General features: G+C 47.9%; 1 protein-coding gene across 2 annotated transcripts in view; it reads right to left on the reverse strand.

Annotated features, from left to right (window-relative positions):
• The window catches only part of susd2 (sushi domain containing 2), a 140,193-nt gene that overhangs the window by 72,331 nt on the left and 51,086 nt on the right, over positions 1-16,776 (reverse strand). For both annotated transcript variants that reach the window (XM_085961809.1, XM_085961808.1), the window contains one exon: positions 16,079-16,246. In XM_085961809.1, coding sequence (XP_085817935.1) covers positions 16,079-16,246 — 168 coding nt within the window. The remainder of the gene's footprint in view (positions 1-16,078; positions 16,247-16,776) is intronic.

A 16,776-nucleotide genomic window follows, 5' to 3' on the forward strand; every position in this document is an offset into this window, starting at 1 on the left:
GCTGTGAACTATTCAGCTGATTGGAAGACCCAACGCACTCAGCTGGCGGGATCGCGGCGGGTTGACAACCCGCCGTCAATCCTTTTGAATTTAACACCTGACCCACCTCCGAACCCACCCTCTGAGCGCCGGCAAAATCGCATCCATCATGTAGGAAACGCGGCAGCCAATTTGCTCACAGCAAGCTCCCACAAACAGCAATGTGACAATGACCAGATAATCTGTTTTATTATGTTGATTGAGGGATAAATAATGGTCAGGACACCGGGGATAACTCCCCAGCTCTTCTTCAAAATAGTGCCATGGGATCTTTTACGTCCACCTGAGAGAGCAGACGGGGCCTCGGTTTAACATCTCATCCGAAAGACGGCACCTCTGACAATGCAGCACTCCCTCAGCACTGCACTGGAGTGTCAGCCTAGATTTTTGTGCTCATGTCCCTGGAGTGGGGCTTGAACCCACAACCTTGTGACTCAGAGGCGAGGGTGCTACCAGCTGACTCATGGCTGACACAGTTATTTTAAGTTACCTTTATTAAATTACTGTAAATTTGCCATACAAAGTACTTTGTCATGTAAGGTTTGTAATTGCAAAGTTTGTATTGTCCTAAAACTGAAAATTAAATCACATGGGGGAGAAATTCGGTATAGCCCCGTTTGGGGCGCTAAAACTTTAAAAGTTAAAAAAATTAGCGTAAGGCACTAATCATACTCACCTCCCACAAAATTCAGTTTTAGCGCTCCAAGAGGGAAGTGGAGCACTAAATCAAGCGTTAAACACTTCTCTTAGGGTGCCAAAGTCCAAGAGCGGGACGGTAGTGGCAGAGCGTTAAACAATTTCGAGTGCATTGTGAACGGCACTCTTTCATCACAGAGGCTGCTTCCCTTGCTTACAGGGAAGGGCCAATGATGCTGCACAAGCTAGTTATCGTCAGTTCTGTTTTGCAAGGCGACCTGAGTGACTGTCATTACAGCCCCAAACACTCTCTCAAAGTGGGGGACTTGGACATCTGTCATTACAGCCCCAAACACTCTCTCAAAGTGGAGGACTTGGACATCTGTCATTACAGCCCCAAACACTCTCTCAAAGTGGGGGACTTGGACATCTGTCATTACAGCCCCAAACACTCTCTCAAAGTGGAGGACTTGGACATCTGTCATTACAGCCCCAAACACTCTCTCAAAGTGGGGGACTTGGACATCTGTCATTACAGCCCCAAACACTCTCTCAAAGTGGAGGACTTGGACATCTGTCATCACAGCCCCAAACACTCTCTCAAAGTGGAGGACTTGGACATCTGTCATTACAGCCCCAAACACTCTCTCAAAGTGGAGGACTTGGACATCTGTCATTACAGCCCCAAACACTCTCTCAAAGTGGAGGACTTGGACATCTGTCATCACAGCCCCAAACACTCTCTCAAAGTGGAGGACTTGGACATCTGTCATTACAGCCCCAAACACTCTCTCAAAGTGCAGGACTTGGACATCTGTCATTACAGCCCCAAACACTCTCTCAAAGTGCAGGGCTTGGACATCTTGCAGCAATGAAACATTTAAAACTTTACGCAGGCACCAGACTGGTGCAAATAATAAAGGTGGCACTAGGTGAAAAGCATTCCCTTTAACTACCGCTCCCGAAGCAGGCAGCCGAGTTCACAACGTCTCCACTTGCTGGCGTTGACAGCACGAGGCAATAAAGCAGGGGGTGCGAGTGAATTTTTCATCCGGCACGATAACGAGGCGCTGCGCGCTTTATGGCGTCACGATCTGCGAGCTGCTAGAGGCCCAGGCACTAAGTGTTAGCGCGAGTGCTAAACCAGCACTGAAGTTCGCGGGCATCACTGCATTTGTCGCACCCGGGCGCTGTTAGCGCCCTGTTAGCGCCTCCGCCAGGCACTAATGGGAGGTGCTAACATACCGAATTTCTAGCCCAAAATTTGGTGGGAAATTTATTGCCGCTTCCCACTCAGGCCAATTGTAGTCGGGTCCTGATGGCATCAGTTAAAAGGACCCCCGCTGGCTTTGGACGGGTTTCCTTGCCACCTGCTCAATTGAGAAGGTTAAAATTGTGATTGGTTGATTCCCAGCAGCTTGAGAGCAGGTAAATAAAATCGCCCACTAGAAGTCTAGGCTTTGAGTGTAGGAAGCTGCCATTCAAGGAGGCAAGGGATCTGGATTGGCTATTGCAAATGTCAATCCAAGACTGAACTACAAAGCAGCAAAAGAAGTGTAGGATATTTGAACTTTTAGCACAAAGAACGGCCATTCAGAGAGGGAAGCACCTCCGATTGGTTGGCCCAGGTGCTAGTCAAGGATTCAGACAGACAAAAGCCAATTGAAGAAGCCATTAGCTGAAACTTCTGGCCATTAGGAACGCTACGGTTTGATTGTCAGGTGCTGGAGCTCTTTATGCTGTGGTTTGAACAAATTCCCATTCATTCCAACCTACAATTGAACTGTACGACAACAATTGCTGGGCCCAATGGTGACTAATAAATGTTACTAGCATTTGTAACTTGGACTTGTCCCATGAATCTGTGTTCACAGTGATCAGGGTCGTCAGGTAGCAGGATATAGTCATTGTAAGAACATAAGAAATAGGAGCAGGAGTAGGCTATTTGGCCCTTCGAGCCTGCTCCGCCATTCAATAAGATCATGGCTGATCTGCTACCTCATCTCCACTTTCCCGCGCTATCCCCATATCTCTTGATTCCCTTAATATTTAAAAATCTATTGACCTCTGTCTTGAATATACTCAACGACTGAGCCTCCACCGCCCTCTGGGGTAGAGAATTCCAAAGATTCACCACCTCTGAGTGAAGAAATTTCTCATCTCAGTTCTAAATGGCCGACCCCTTATTCTGAGACTGTGACCCCTAGTTCTAGACTCCCCAGTCGGGGAAACATCCTCCCTGCATCTACCCTGTCAAGTCTTGTAAGAATTTGGTATGTTTCAATGGGATCACCTCTCATTCTTCTAAACTCTAGAGAATATAGGCCTAGTCTACTCAATCTGTCCTCATAGGACAATTCCCCCATCCCAGGAACCAGTCTGGTGAACCTTCGTTGCACTCCCTCTATGTCAAGTATATCCTTCCTTAGGTAAGGAGACCAATACTGTACACAATACTCCAGGTGTGGTCTCACCAGGGCCCTATATAATTGCAGTAAGACGCCTTTACTCTTATACGCAAATCCTCTTGTAATAAAGGCCAATATACCATTTGCTTTCCTCATTGCTTGCTGTACCTGCATGTAAATTTTCAGTGATTCGCGTACAAGGACACCCAGGTCCCTCTGAACACCAACATTTCCCAATCTCTCACCATTTAAAAAATACACTGCTTTTCTATTTTTCCTACCAAAGTGGATAACTTCACATTTCTCCACATTATATTCCATTTGCCATGTTCTTGCCCACTCACTTAGCCTGTCTATATCCCCTTGAAGCCTCTTTGCATCCTCCTCACAACTTACATTCCCACCCAGCTTTGTATCATCAGCAAACTTGGATATATTACATTTGGTCCCCTCATCCAAATCATTGATGTAGATTGTGAATAGCTGAGGCCCAAGTACTGATCTTTGCGGTACCCCACTATTTACAGCCTGTCAACCCAAAAATGACCCGTTTATTCCTACTCTCTGTTTTCTGTCCATTAACCGATCCTCAATCCATGCTAATATATTACCCCCAATCCAGAGTGGGCCTTTGGCGTAGCGGTAGCATCCCCGCCGCTGGGCCAGAAGGTATAGGGTTTCGAACCCCGCTCCAGACAGTCCCGGCAAGTGGAGTCGGAGCTCCGGCTCTAAATTCTGGGTTGACATCCAGCAGGATACTTGCATCCGTGGGTGTGGGTGGCCCCCCCCCCCCCCTCGTATGGGTTGTCGGAGCCCATAAAACCCTCCCGCCATAGAACTAACCACCCTAATGGCTGGTACGAAGATGGTTACGGTCACAGAAGGAGCATTAATCGCAGCCAGAAATCCTTCCACCACTTCATACAGTTCCCCAAAGGGAACAGTATGAAGACACGTACGACAACGACCCCCAATCCCATGAGCCCTAGTTTTGTTTAATAACCTCTTGTGTGGCACCTTATCGAATGCCTTCTGAAAATCCAAATACACCAGATCCACTGGTTCCCCCTTATCTATTCTGCTAGTTACAAACCAAAATAACTCTAACAGGTTCGTCAAACACGATTTCCCTTTCATAAATCCATGTTGACTCTGCCCAATCCTATTATTATTTTCTAAGTGCCCTGTTACCACATCCTTAATAATAGATTCTAGCATTTTCCCTCCTACTGATGTCAGGCTAACTAGTCTGTAATTCCCCATTTTCTCTCTCCCACCTTTCTTAAATAGTGGAGTTACATTTGCCATCTTCCAATCTGTGGGAGCCGTTCTAGAATCTATGGAATTTTGGAAAATGACAACCAATGCATCCACTATCTCTGTAGCCACCTCTTTCAAAACCCTAGGATGTAGGCCATCAGGTCCATGGGGTTTATCAGCTTTCAGTCCCATTAATTTCTCCAGTACTATTTTTTAACTAATACTAATTTCTTTCAGTTCCTCATTCTCTTGGTTCTCCGCTATTTCCGGGAAGTATTTTGCATCTTCTTCCGTGAAGACAGACATAAAGGGCTCGATTTTCATTGGGCCGTGGAGGCGGGATTGGAGGCGTTTGGGGGTTAAAATTGCAAAAACTGGCGTGCGGGCCCAACCCCGCCTTCAGCCCGCCTCCAAGCAATTTTTATTAATTCATGTCTAATGGTCCCGTCTCCGTCCCGCCTCCAAGAGGCGGGATAGGCCGTTAAGGCCCTTAACAGGCACTAAATTGACTCTATAATGCCATTTTGAAAGGCCTTTGCGATTTTAACCCTTTTCCCACATGAAACACGCCTGTTCTGAAACACGACGGTGAAACCTGGCGGGAGCACAATTGGATTGCTGACTATCAGCTGCAGGTCAACCATTAAAGAGGAGATTTGATCAGCCATCATTTGCAGGTGGCAGGACTTTGTAGTCTCAGGTCTGGGGGAACTTTTAGAAGGCATAAATAACCACAGCTGTGGAAGTTTGGAGCCTGACACCCATCTCCAGTGTGACCTCCTGGGAAACCCCTCTCGCCACCTTCACTGAGCGCTTCCTCAACTGAGGCATATACCAGAAGCATTGGAGGCATTTATTTCCTTTCCTCCTGGACATCAGATTCGGACGAAGACCAGTCATGGCAGCAGCAGAACCATGAACAACAGCACCACCAACAGCAAGCGCCAAGCTCCTGTTCACCCACCTGAATCTGCACAGGCCAGAAGGCGCCAGCGCGCGGCCACATTGCTGCCCGGGATGCAAGGAACACACTCATCTTGGACAGATTTGCTTAGCTTAGCCAATCAAGCACTTTTGCCTCGCAGCTTCTTACCTGAGCATCGACAATGGCCAAGGACCAGCGGATTTCTAGCAATTTGACCACCATACTGACAATTGCAAGTAATCCTAAGCCCTCAATGTGAAAGTCCCATTCGCGAAATGATACACGCCACAACTGCAGCAGTAGCCATCAGATTTTTTATTTACATTATTCATCTGATGGCTTTTTCACATAAAACATCAAAGTTCACCTAAGTGACTACCCTTGTGACTATTTGTGCAGTATATTTTTCTTACGCGTGCTCCTATGTGGTGTGGAGGCCCCTTGCTCACTTTCCTGCGGCTCCTGTCTCGACACCTTTGGCGGGCGTCCTCTGGGGTGGCGAACCTGTGAGGGCTCATCACCAGTCTGCTGCCGCTGCGGCTGTGCAGGGGTTGAGACGCCGATCTCAGTTGGGTGTGGACTCTGGTGGGGCTCTGACCAAGGGCTCTGCAGTGGCATGGAAGTGTGAGCACCTGGAGAGGAGCCCCCACTTCCTTGATGTCTGCCACCAACTTCCCTCTCATGGGTCAGGTCCCCCTCAGCGCTTGCAAGTGGCTTGAGAGCACCTTGCTGCACATCAGGGGGGCCATGGGGACCTGTATCTGCACTGACAGTCCTACTCAGAAGGACTTCCATGAAGGTCTGGATTGTCTGTTCCATAGATGCCCATCACTCCTCCAGAGATGTCATTCTATTTTGAACACTCACCATGTTTTCTGCACTCTGGCGACTTATCACCTCCATGGAGGTTGCCATCCTTTCCATGGTGATGCGTTCATGCGCCAATGACTCCACAAATGCTCTGCTCATGTTCGCTATGGACTCCTCCATTCGCTCCACACTCGCAGCGACCCTGGAGACAAAACCTGCCAGAGACTCCTGCATCTGTTCCTGGAGTTCCAGCACTGCTGATCTTATGGATGGACCCAGAGGCAGAGGGTCGACATGCAGCTGAGCCGAGCTGGCAGAGTCCTGCGCCCTCCGACTAGGACTCTCCACTGCTTTCCCTGTCTCCACAATCTGCTGATGCTCACTTGTGAGCTGTGATACACCAGGTGACAACACTACTCTATGTCCCGAAGGTCCCACCGAGGTGTGAGTGTCTGCGCTGGTGCTGAATTCTGCTGACGCTCGCCCTCAGAGGTTGCAGCTTCCTCTGAGGAGTCTGGAGGCTCAGGCTGTTCCTCCTGGCTAGTGGGGACGGGTGCTTGCGATGGTCCTGTGGGGGAGTAAAGGAAAGAGTTAGAGATGTGAGGTCAAGGTTACATGCACATTGCATATTGCAGATGATCATAAGTCCATCTGTTAGAGCTTCAGAATCATTATCAGCGACTCATGAAATGTCAATGAGATGGAAAACTATTCTGTCACCAGCTTTCTCTGATGCACCCGTCTGTCCGTCCCCCACTTGCGCATCGTCCTCGAGTCCCACGATCTCCAGGACCGCTTCCTCCCAAGGGGTGAGGTGGGCTACTGAGGGTGGCCCTCCTCCTTTCCTCACTCTTTCCCTCTTATTGTGAGCTTTCTTTTCCTGCAATGAGGGAGATAAGTGGAGTTTGAGTGAGAATGAAGGAGTGAGTGTAGAGAACCCATAGCATAGATGCTTAGAAGGAGACAAAGATGGAGTGAGGTGGCAAGACCAAGGACCCTCCCTGTGTGTTGTCAGTTGTTTTCATAGCATCAGAGTGATAGGGAGTATGAGGGCTGCATAGTCGAATAGTTAGGTGAATGTGACCATAGAGAGAGAAGGAATGGGTAAGGATGCATGGATGTCAGTGTCAAGTGGGATGTGGAGGAAGAGATTGCTAAAGTTGAGTGCTGATGAGGAAAGGCAATGGGGATCAGATTGAGGGTGATGGGAAATTCATACTCACTTTTCCAGTGCGCTGAAGGTCATGGAATCTCTTCCTGCACTGTATCCAGGTTCTGCGGGTTACCGATAAGGAGTTGACCTCCTCTGCCACTTGCAGCCACACAGCCTTGGTCTGCTGGGGAGGCTTCTTCCTCCCTGATGAAGGGAAGAGCAACTCTTTATGAGCTCTTGCTCCCTCCATTAAAGCCTGCAGGGCAACGTCGTCAAATCTTGGAGCAGACCTAGGTCTTTCACTGGCCATTCTGCCTCCAGGTCCCTGTAGCAGCAAAGGCCAAAAGGTTGGCAGTCTGCAGAAGAAGCAAGGCTTGTTGCAGACCTTAAATGTAGCAGCAGCAATGATGACATCATCGGATGCAACTTTCAGACTGGAAAAACTCATTTGCCATGGGTTCCCACACGCTGGAACTCAATTGGCCAATTAAGTTAAAATCGCATCAATCTCCCACATCAATTTAGATTCGTGTGGATAACACGAAATGCGGGTTACACGACCCCAACCCGCCCCGAATTAAGATCCAGCCCAAAGTATTTGTTTAATTTCTCTGCCATTTCCTTATTCCCCATTATAATTTCTCCTGTCTCAGCCTGTAAAGGACCCACATTTACTTTCGCTAGTCTTTTCCTTTTTACATACCGATAGAAGCTTTTACAATCTGTTTTTATGTCTCTCGCTAGTTTACTCTCATATTCTATTTTCCCTTTCTTTATCAATTTCTTGGTCCTCCTTTGCTGGATTCTAAAATCCTCCCAATCCTCAGGTTTACTATTCTTTTTGGCAAAATTATAAGCCTCTTCCTTTGATCTAATACTATCTTTAACTTCTCTTGTTAACCACGATTGGACCACTTTTCCTGTGGGGCTTTTGTGCCTTAAAGGAATGTCTATTTGTTGTAAATTATGTATTAATTCTTTAAATGCTAGTTACACATTAGGAGCAATTTCACGAGGCTCCTATGCTGGTGCAAAGTCTTGCTAAACATGAACACAGGGTGGAGGTACAGCCATAAATATGATAGTGTAGGAGTCTCTGCACTCCTAACAAAGAATCTATAACTTACTGGAAGTTAACAAACTGAATTTATTGTCTAAGAACTTTACAAAACAAGAAACTACAGGAGAAGCTCAAAACAGGTCTTTTCTCTTTCAATCCACACGAGGACTGGCTGGTCCCGCCCTCTACCTCTGACATCATGACGTCATCACGTTTCCCGCCGAAGGGGACGTCACGTGACCCACGTGATGACGTCATCGCGTCAGATCGCGATGCTGTCGATCTAGCTCTGTTTAACCAGAGCCAACTTGAAAGGTAATAACATTGGTTACAGACAATTAATGCTAGAGGTAATAACATTGGTTACAGACAATTATGTAAGTCACTTAGTGGTTTTGCCACATACGCCCCCCCAGAATTGTCTTTAACGAAAAGAGTCAATCGCTGAGGAGGTCGGACAAGTCTGTTGGACCGACTCCGAAATTCCCGGAAGCACCGATTGCCATCGCAGCAGCGGGGGAAGTACCGGGACCGGCGTGCATGACTCGCGGCGGTCTATTCGACGGTCTGGTAACGAAAGCGCACGGCGAGCAGCAGCAGCGGGCCTTCGGGCTGAAACGAGCGTGGTAGTAGCAGAAACCGGTCGTCGGAGGCGCCTTTGTCGGAGCCGGGGCCGGGCTCTTCGTGGCGGGGCGTTTCGCGAGGGCGCAGTATTGTTGCCGGACCGCGTAAATCTTATCCGCCTCTTCGGCGAGCGCGACGCAGTCTGCGGTTTCTGCTCGGGCGAGGGACGCCTGTACTTGCTCAGGAAGTTGAGTAAGGAACAGTTCGCGAAACAGAAAGCACTGGGGCTCGGACCCCAGGAGAGTCAGCATATGACTCATCATTTCCGAGGGTTTGGAGTCTCCTAACCCTGGTAGAGTCAGTAAACGGCGCGCGCGCTCCGCTTTGGTGAGGCCAAATACCTGCAGCAATCGTGTCTTGATGGCGACATACTTGTCAGCAGTCGGAGGACTCTCCAGCAGGCTGATGATTCTTGACGCCGTCGAACTCTCGAGGGCGGAGACCACGTGGAGATATCTGGTCTGATCCTGAACGATGTTGCGGAGCTCAAATTGCGCCTCAGCTTGCACAAACCAAGAGGCTGCCTGTTGTTCCCAGAATTGGGGGAGCTTCAAGGCCACTGCGTTGGCCTCCATCACTGGCCTGTGTTCGGCGTTCACCGCGAAAAACGATCGCGAGGAAACGGGGTCACCAATGTAGGAGTCTCTGCACTCCTAACAAAGAATCTATAACTTACTGGAAGTTAACAAACTGAATTTATTGTCTAAGAACTTTACAAAACAAGAAACTACAGGAGAAGCTCAAAACAGGTCTTTTCTCTTTCAATCCACACGAGGACTGGCTGGTCCCGCCCTCTACCTCTGACGTCATGACGTCATGACGTTTCCCGCCGAAGGGGACGTCACGTGACCCAGGTGATGACGTCATCACGTCAGATCGCGATGCTGTCGATCTAGCTCTGTTTAACCAGAGCCAACTTGAAAGGTAATAACATTGGTTACAGACAATTAATGCTAGAGGTAATAACATTGGTTACAGACAATTATGTAAGTCACTTAGTGGTTTTGCCACAATAGCCTCAATTCTCCAACCCACAGTTGCCCCTAGTGAAGCTCCACACCAGAAAAGGAGCCTCGTGAAGTTATCCCTGTAGCGTCCTGCTGTCATTTGTTGCTGTTGTTGACTCGCTTTGCTGTTTACACAAGTTCGTAGGATTATATAATGGCCCAGAAATTCGGGTCTCCGTGGGTGAGTACGCACGGGGTACTCACCCGTAAGCCCAATGGAAGTGCCGGTTTCATGCATGCACTGCGCATGCACGGGAACCCGGCACTTCCGTTCCCCTGAAAGAAGGGGTTCAGAAGTCGAACGCGTGCACAGGAGAGGCAGCGCGTGCGCATCGAACTTACGTTTTTTTTGCAGGTTTTCCCGGGAGGGTAAGTCTCCAGAAGTTAGACATGTAAAAAGCAGTCGCAAGGCCTGCTTTTTACAAGGTAAGTGGTGAATTAATTAAAATTAAAACATTTTTTCCACAGGTTTATTATTTTTAAATACTTTAAAGAAAGGTAAGTTTATTTTTAGCCCCGTTAGAAAATAAAATTATTTTTTTCAAAAATTTAAATTGTTTAAAATAGTTATTTCATGTAATTTATAGTTTATTTTAAAAATGTGATGTTTTTAAAAAATTTATTTGAAGGTTTACTGATGTTTTGGGGCTTATAGTATTTATAGGTTTGACAGGCAAACTTATGAATGAAGCATTCCCTGCTACCATTGGCTCTCCATGGCCCACGTGATCCCAGGGGACGCATCGAACTAACTGCGCCCCTGGGATACGCAAGCACTGCGCACCAGCAGTTGGAGGAGGCCCCGGATCGCAATTCCATGGGGGCCCACAGCTCAACGGCCAGCGTGCAAGGTAAGTGCAGGTCGGGGGCTTGCACCCGCGGGAAGCCCCCGACCCGAATTTCTGGGCCATTATAATCAAAGGGGGAGGTATAAGAGGAGGGGGTGTCGTAATATTAATTAAGGAGTCAATTACTGCAGTAAGGAGGGATGACATATTAGCAGGTTCCTCTAATGAGGCCATATGGGTGGAGCTTAAAAACAAAAAGGGGGCAAGCACTTTGCTGGGAGTGTACTATAGGCCTCCAAACAGTCAGGGGGAGATAGAGGAACAGATATGTAGGCAAATCTCAGAGAAATGTGCAAATAATAGGGTAATAATAATGGGGGATTTCAACTTCCCCAATATTAATTGGGATAGTCAGAGTGTGAAAGGCACAGAGGGTGTAGAATTCTTAAAGTGCATCCAGGAGAGCTTTTTGAGCCAGCATGTAGAAGGTCCTACAAGAGAGGGGGCGGTACTGGACCTAATTCTAGGGAATGTGGCCGGCCAAGTGGAAGAAGTGCTAGTAGGTGAGCACTTTGGTGACAGTGACCATAACATGGTGAGATTTAAGGTGGTCATGGAAAAGGACAGGGATGGGCCGGAAATAAAGGTTCTAAATTGGGGGAAGGCCGATTTTAATAGGATAAGGCAGGATCTGGCCAAAATGGACTGGGATCAGCTACTTGTAGGAAAATCCGCATCGGAGCAATGGGAGGCTTTCAGAAGGGAGATTGAGATCATACAATGGCAACATGTTCCCGTAAAGGTCAAGGGTGGTTCCAAAAACCACAGGGAACCTTGGATGTCAGGGGATATACGAGAATGGATTAGAAAAAAAGGAGGGCTTTTGGCAGATACAAAAGGCTAAAGATGGAGGAAGCCCTAGAGGAGTACAAAAAGTGCAGGGGGATACTTAAAAAAGAAATTAGGAGATCAAGGAGGGGCCATGAAATAACACTGGCGAGCAAAATAAAGGAAAATCCTAAGATGTTTTATAAGTATATTAAGGGTAAGAGGATAACTAGGGAAAAAATAGGGCCCATTAGGGACAAAAGTGGCAATCTGTGTGTGGAGCCGGAAGATGTAGGAGGGGTTCTAAATGAATTTTTTGCATCTGTTTTCACTATGGAGAGGGACGATGTAGACATAGAAATAGGGTGGGGGGACTGTGATATGCTCGAACATATTAACATCGAGAGGGAGGAGGTATTGGTGGTTTTAGCAGGCCTAAAAATGGATAAATCCCCAGGCCCAGACGAAATGTATCCCAGGCTGCTGTGTGAGGCAAAGGAAGAGATTGCGGGGGCTCTAACACATATATTCAGAACCTCTCTGGCCACAGGGGATGTGCCAGAGGACTGGAGAACCGCTAATGTAGTACCATTATTCAAGAAGGGGAGTAGGGAAAAACCGGGGAACTACAGGCCAGTGAGCCTAACATCAGTGGTCAGAAAATTATTGGAAAAAATTCTGAGGGACAAAATTAGTCTCCACTTGGAGAGGCAAGGATAAATCAGGGATAGTCAACATGGCTTTGTCAAGGGAAGATCATGTCTGACTAATTTGATTGAATTTTTTGAGGGGGTGACTAGGTGTGTGGATGAGGGTAATGCAGTGGATGTGGTATACATGGATTTCAGTAAGGCCTTCGATAAAGTCCCGCACAGGAGACTGGTCAAGAAGGTAAGAGCCCATGGAATCCAGGGTGCCTTGGCACATTGGATACAAAACTGGCTTAGTGGCAGAAGGCAGAGGGTGATGGTCGAAGGTTGTTTTTGTGACTGGAAGCCTGTGGCCAGTGGGGTACCACAGGGATCGGTGCTGGGTCCCTTGCTGTTTGTGGTCTACATTAATGACTTGGATATGAATGTAAAAGGTATGATCAGTAAGTTCGCAGATGATACAAAAATTGGTAGGGTGGTAAATAGCGAGGAGGGTAGTCTCAGTCTGCAGGACGATATAGATGGGTTGGTCAGATGGGTGGAACAGTGGCAAATGGAATTTAACCCGGAAAAGTGCGAGGTGATGCACTTTGGGGGGACTAACAAGGCAAGGGAATACACAATGAATGGTAAGACCCTAGGCAAGACGGAGGGTCAGAGGGATCTGGGTGTGCAAGTACACAGATCCCTGAAGGCGGCGGAACAGGTGGATAAGGTGGTAAAAAAAGGCATATGGGATACTTGCCTTCATTAGCCGAGGCATAGAATATAAGAGCAAGGAGGTTATGATGGAGCTGTATAAAACACTGGTTAGGCCACAGCTGGAATACTGTGTGCAGTTCTGGTCGCCACACTACAGGAAGGATGTGATAGCTTTAGAGAGGGTGCAGAGGAGATTCACCAGGATGTTACCAGGGCTGGAGCGCTTCAGCTATGAAGAGAGACTGGGCAGATTGGGTTTGTCTTCCTTGGAGCAGAGGAGGCTGAGGGGGGACGTGATTGAGGTGTAAAAAATTATGAGGGGCATAGATAGGATGGATACTAAGGAGCTTTTTCCCTTAGTAGAAGGGTCAATAACTAGGGGGCATAGATTCAAGGTAAAGGGCGGGAGGTTTAGAGGGGATTTGAGAAAGAACTTTTTCACCCAGAGGGTAGTTGGAGTCTGGAACTCACTGCCTGAAAGGGTTGTGGAGGCTGGAACCCTCACAACATTCAAGAAGCATTTGGATGAGCACTTGAAATGCCATAACATACAAGGCTACAGACCAAATGCTGGAATATGGGATTAGATTAGACAGGGCTTGATGGCCGGTGCGGACACGATGGGCCGAAGGGCCTCTATCCGTGCTGTATAACTCTATGACTCTATGGGCTGGAAATTCAGTTGGCTTTGCGCCCAGTTTTCGCCCAAAGAGGGCTTTTGCGCCAGTAGGGGTGGTAGCGCTGATATTGAGCGCCGCGGTAATGGCAGCGGTAGCCGGTAGCGCTGCGCCGGCACCGATGACGTCATCGGTGTGCGCAGTGCCCCGGTTCCGCCCCGCTACCGCCCCGACCCCCATATTTAGTTGCGGCCGCCTCCTCCGTGGCGGCCGCTACTAACATCCGGAGACCAGGGCCTTCCTGCAGCCTTAGTGGGGCGCATAAAGGTGGAGGTGCGGCCGGCCGCTTTTTCGGCGGCCTCCTGCCCGCACCTCCTTCCCCGGCCTCCTCCACCACCCCCTCCGCGGCATTGCCGGCTGCTTTCCGCGAGCCCGGCACTTCTCCGTGGTGCCGGGCTCATTTGCCGGCACAATCCAGCGGCGATCTCCCCGTTGCAGGCACCTCCACCTTAAGAGAAGGAGGAGGCCTGCAGTACCGCAGCCTGCCGCACCGCATCGGGTGGCGCAGCGGCACCTAGAACGCTGAAATTCAGTTTCAGCGCCCCAAGCGGAGGCGGGCACACCCTGGAACAGCGCCCGGTTCCGACTTGGGGCGCAAAAACTGAATATCTCACGGGCGCAACTGGCACCGCGCGCAGCGCTAACTTTTGGGCGCACGCCAGCTGGCGGGCCCACACTGAATTTCTAGGCCTATGACTCTAAAGCGTTTGTTGGCTGAAATTAGTACTTTAAAGGGCCAAGACATCTTGTGCATGATCACACCAAGATTGCAAAATGTAGCAGAGAAAATGTATGTATATAGTGCCTTTAATGTAAAAACATCCCAGGGTGGGTGCAAGGAAAACAGACACTGAGCTAGGAAGGCAGTGATTAGGAGAGGTGACCGAAAGCTTGGTCAAGGAGATGGGTTCTGAGGAGGTTTTTAAATGGATGGAGGTGGAGACGTTTAGGGAGAGAAATCCAGAGAGTTGGACCAGGTGACAGAAGGCTCTGGCACTAATGGGAAAGCAATAGGAGGAAGGGATGTCCAAAAGATCAGAGTCAGAGAAACAATTATTCAGGGGTGTATCGGGGTGGAGGGGCTGGCAGATATGGGGAGGGGTGAGGCCATGAAGATGAGACAAATCAAGAAACAGTGGTTAAGTGACAACAAGATTGGCTTTTGAAAGCCTGTAGTGGAAATATGGAACTCTCTCCCCCAACAGGTTGTAGTAGCTGTGTCAATTGAGATTAAGATTGATAGATTTTTTGTTAGGTAAGGGTATCAAGGGATATGGATTAAAGATGGGTAAATGGAGTTATGGTACAGATCAGCCATGATCTAATTGAATGGTGGAACAGGCTTAAGGAGCTGAATGGCCTTGTCCCGTTCCTAGTATTTAGGATCTCCCTATTGGGTTTTGGACTGAACAATCCAGTTTTTGAGTTGGCTGTCCAGAAATTTCTAAGTGATAGCAAGTGCTTTGTTTTTTTATATATAAATGTCCTCTTTTTCTACTCTGTGATTCATGACATGGAGGTATTCATCGTGGAGGTTATTAAAGGGGCAAGTTATCCAGTCACTTCACTTGTGGAATCACTGCCAGAAATACTTTTTCTTCTATGCACACCTCATTGCATCATCTCATTTTCTTTCCAGTTGTAATTACCCGACCTTTGACTTTTGGGGGTGGGGGGGGGGGTTGGTGTGGGGGGGGGAACGGTTGATTTTGAAGCCCTTAAAACTTGGGTATCTGGAAAATCAAAATGACCATGAACCATGGAAACCTTGGCACAACCATCACTCCAACTATATCACTGGAAATTAAAGGATGTCAACTCAGTATTAGAACCAAAGACTTGTATAGATTTCCATCAACTACATAACAGAAATATGGACACATTACTTGACAGCAGAGAACGGGGCAGATTTCCCCAACCATACCACTGGGAGATGGCGACACCGATTATTACTACAACAAGAGAGGCTCAAATGCTGTTTCCCCCAACATTTTCACTTGGAGTTCGTTACATTTCTATTCTGTTGTTATACGGGGCATTTTGAATTACAATTTGGTGCCCATCTCCAGTATTCAGTGGTTCAGTGCACCCAGTCAACAGGGGAATCCAAAACTAGAGGTCATAAATGTAAGGTAATTCCAATAAGGAATTCAGAAGAAACTTCTATACCCAGAGAGTGGTTAGAATATGGAACTCGCTACCACATGGAGTAGTTGAGGCAAATAGCATTGATGCATTTAAGGGGAAGTTAGATAAGTACATGAAGGAGAAAGGAATATGTTGATACGGTGAGATGAAGCTCGTGTGGAGTATAAACACTGGCATAGACCAGTTGGGCCAAATGGCCGGTTTCAGAGCTACAAATTCTATGTAATTCTACCATGGACAGTGGAAAAAATGGGAATAAAAGCATTGCAGTTGTCAAACTCCTTGAAAAACCGTTGCACGTGGTATTGTATTGTGTTGTACACTTCCTCAAGCTGCCTGATGTCACACAAAACTGCGATTTACCTTGCTCTCTGTAACCCCAGAGTTCAACATTTAGAGAAGTTGCTGGGAGCAGCGCTTTGTTCCAGATCAGAGTCAGGTCTCCCGTGATTTTGGGTGTGCCGTAGTACTGCCAGTTGTTGGCATTCCACAAGACGCTTTTCTTCAAGTGTGCAAATTTGCTGTGATGTACTGCAGGGTTAAAAAAATAAAAGTTGGATTAAAATAATTCACATCGAACAGTTAATAACAAGAGCAATTCTGGAGTCCTGAGCTCCCAGTGGGCAAGGCAGGGCCGTGCTCACAGGAAGCATGAATTGAAGACAAGCCTACAATACTACAGCGCCGATTTTCTGATCCCCACTCCCCAAGAGTGTGGCTCCCCTTTGGGAGCACGGGATGGCAGAACTCCCCAACTTCTTGATAATGCCATGCCAGTGAAATTGACAACAATAAAATATCAATTGGTATAATATTTCTTTTTAATGGAAAAATCTAGGCAAACATCTGGGGCTTATAGTGCAGGACACTATCAAATTTGAAAGGAGTACGAGAGGAGATGAGGTACATCAAGAGGCAACAGTTAGATGATGCCAAGTGCGGATTTTATAAGTCTGAAGATTGTAGAAGCAAGGAAGATTAGGGGCTAGAAATTGGGCTCCTTTGAGGCTCCCGTTAGCGACTCCGGGGTGCAAACGGGTGTGCGACCGGGCGCGGCGATA

Source organism: Somniosus microcephalus, chromosome 19 (genome assembly GCF_052327205.1).
Source record: "Somniosus microcephalus isolate GS21.2 chromosome 19, FLI_Smic_1.0, whole genome shotgun sequence".
NCBI classification, from domain to species: Eukaryota; Metazoa; Chordata; class Chondrichthyes; order Squaliformes; family Somniosidae; genus Somniosus; species Somniosus microcephalus.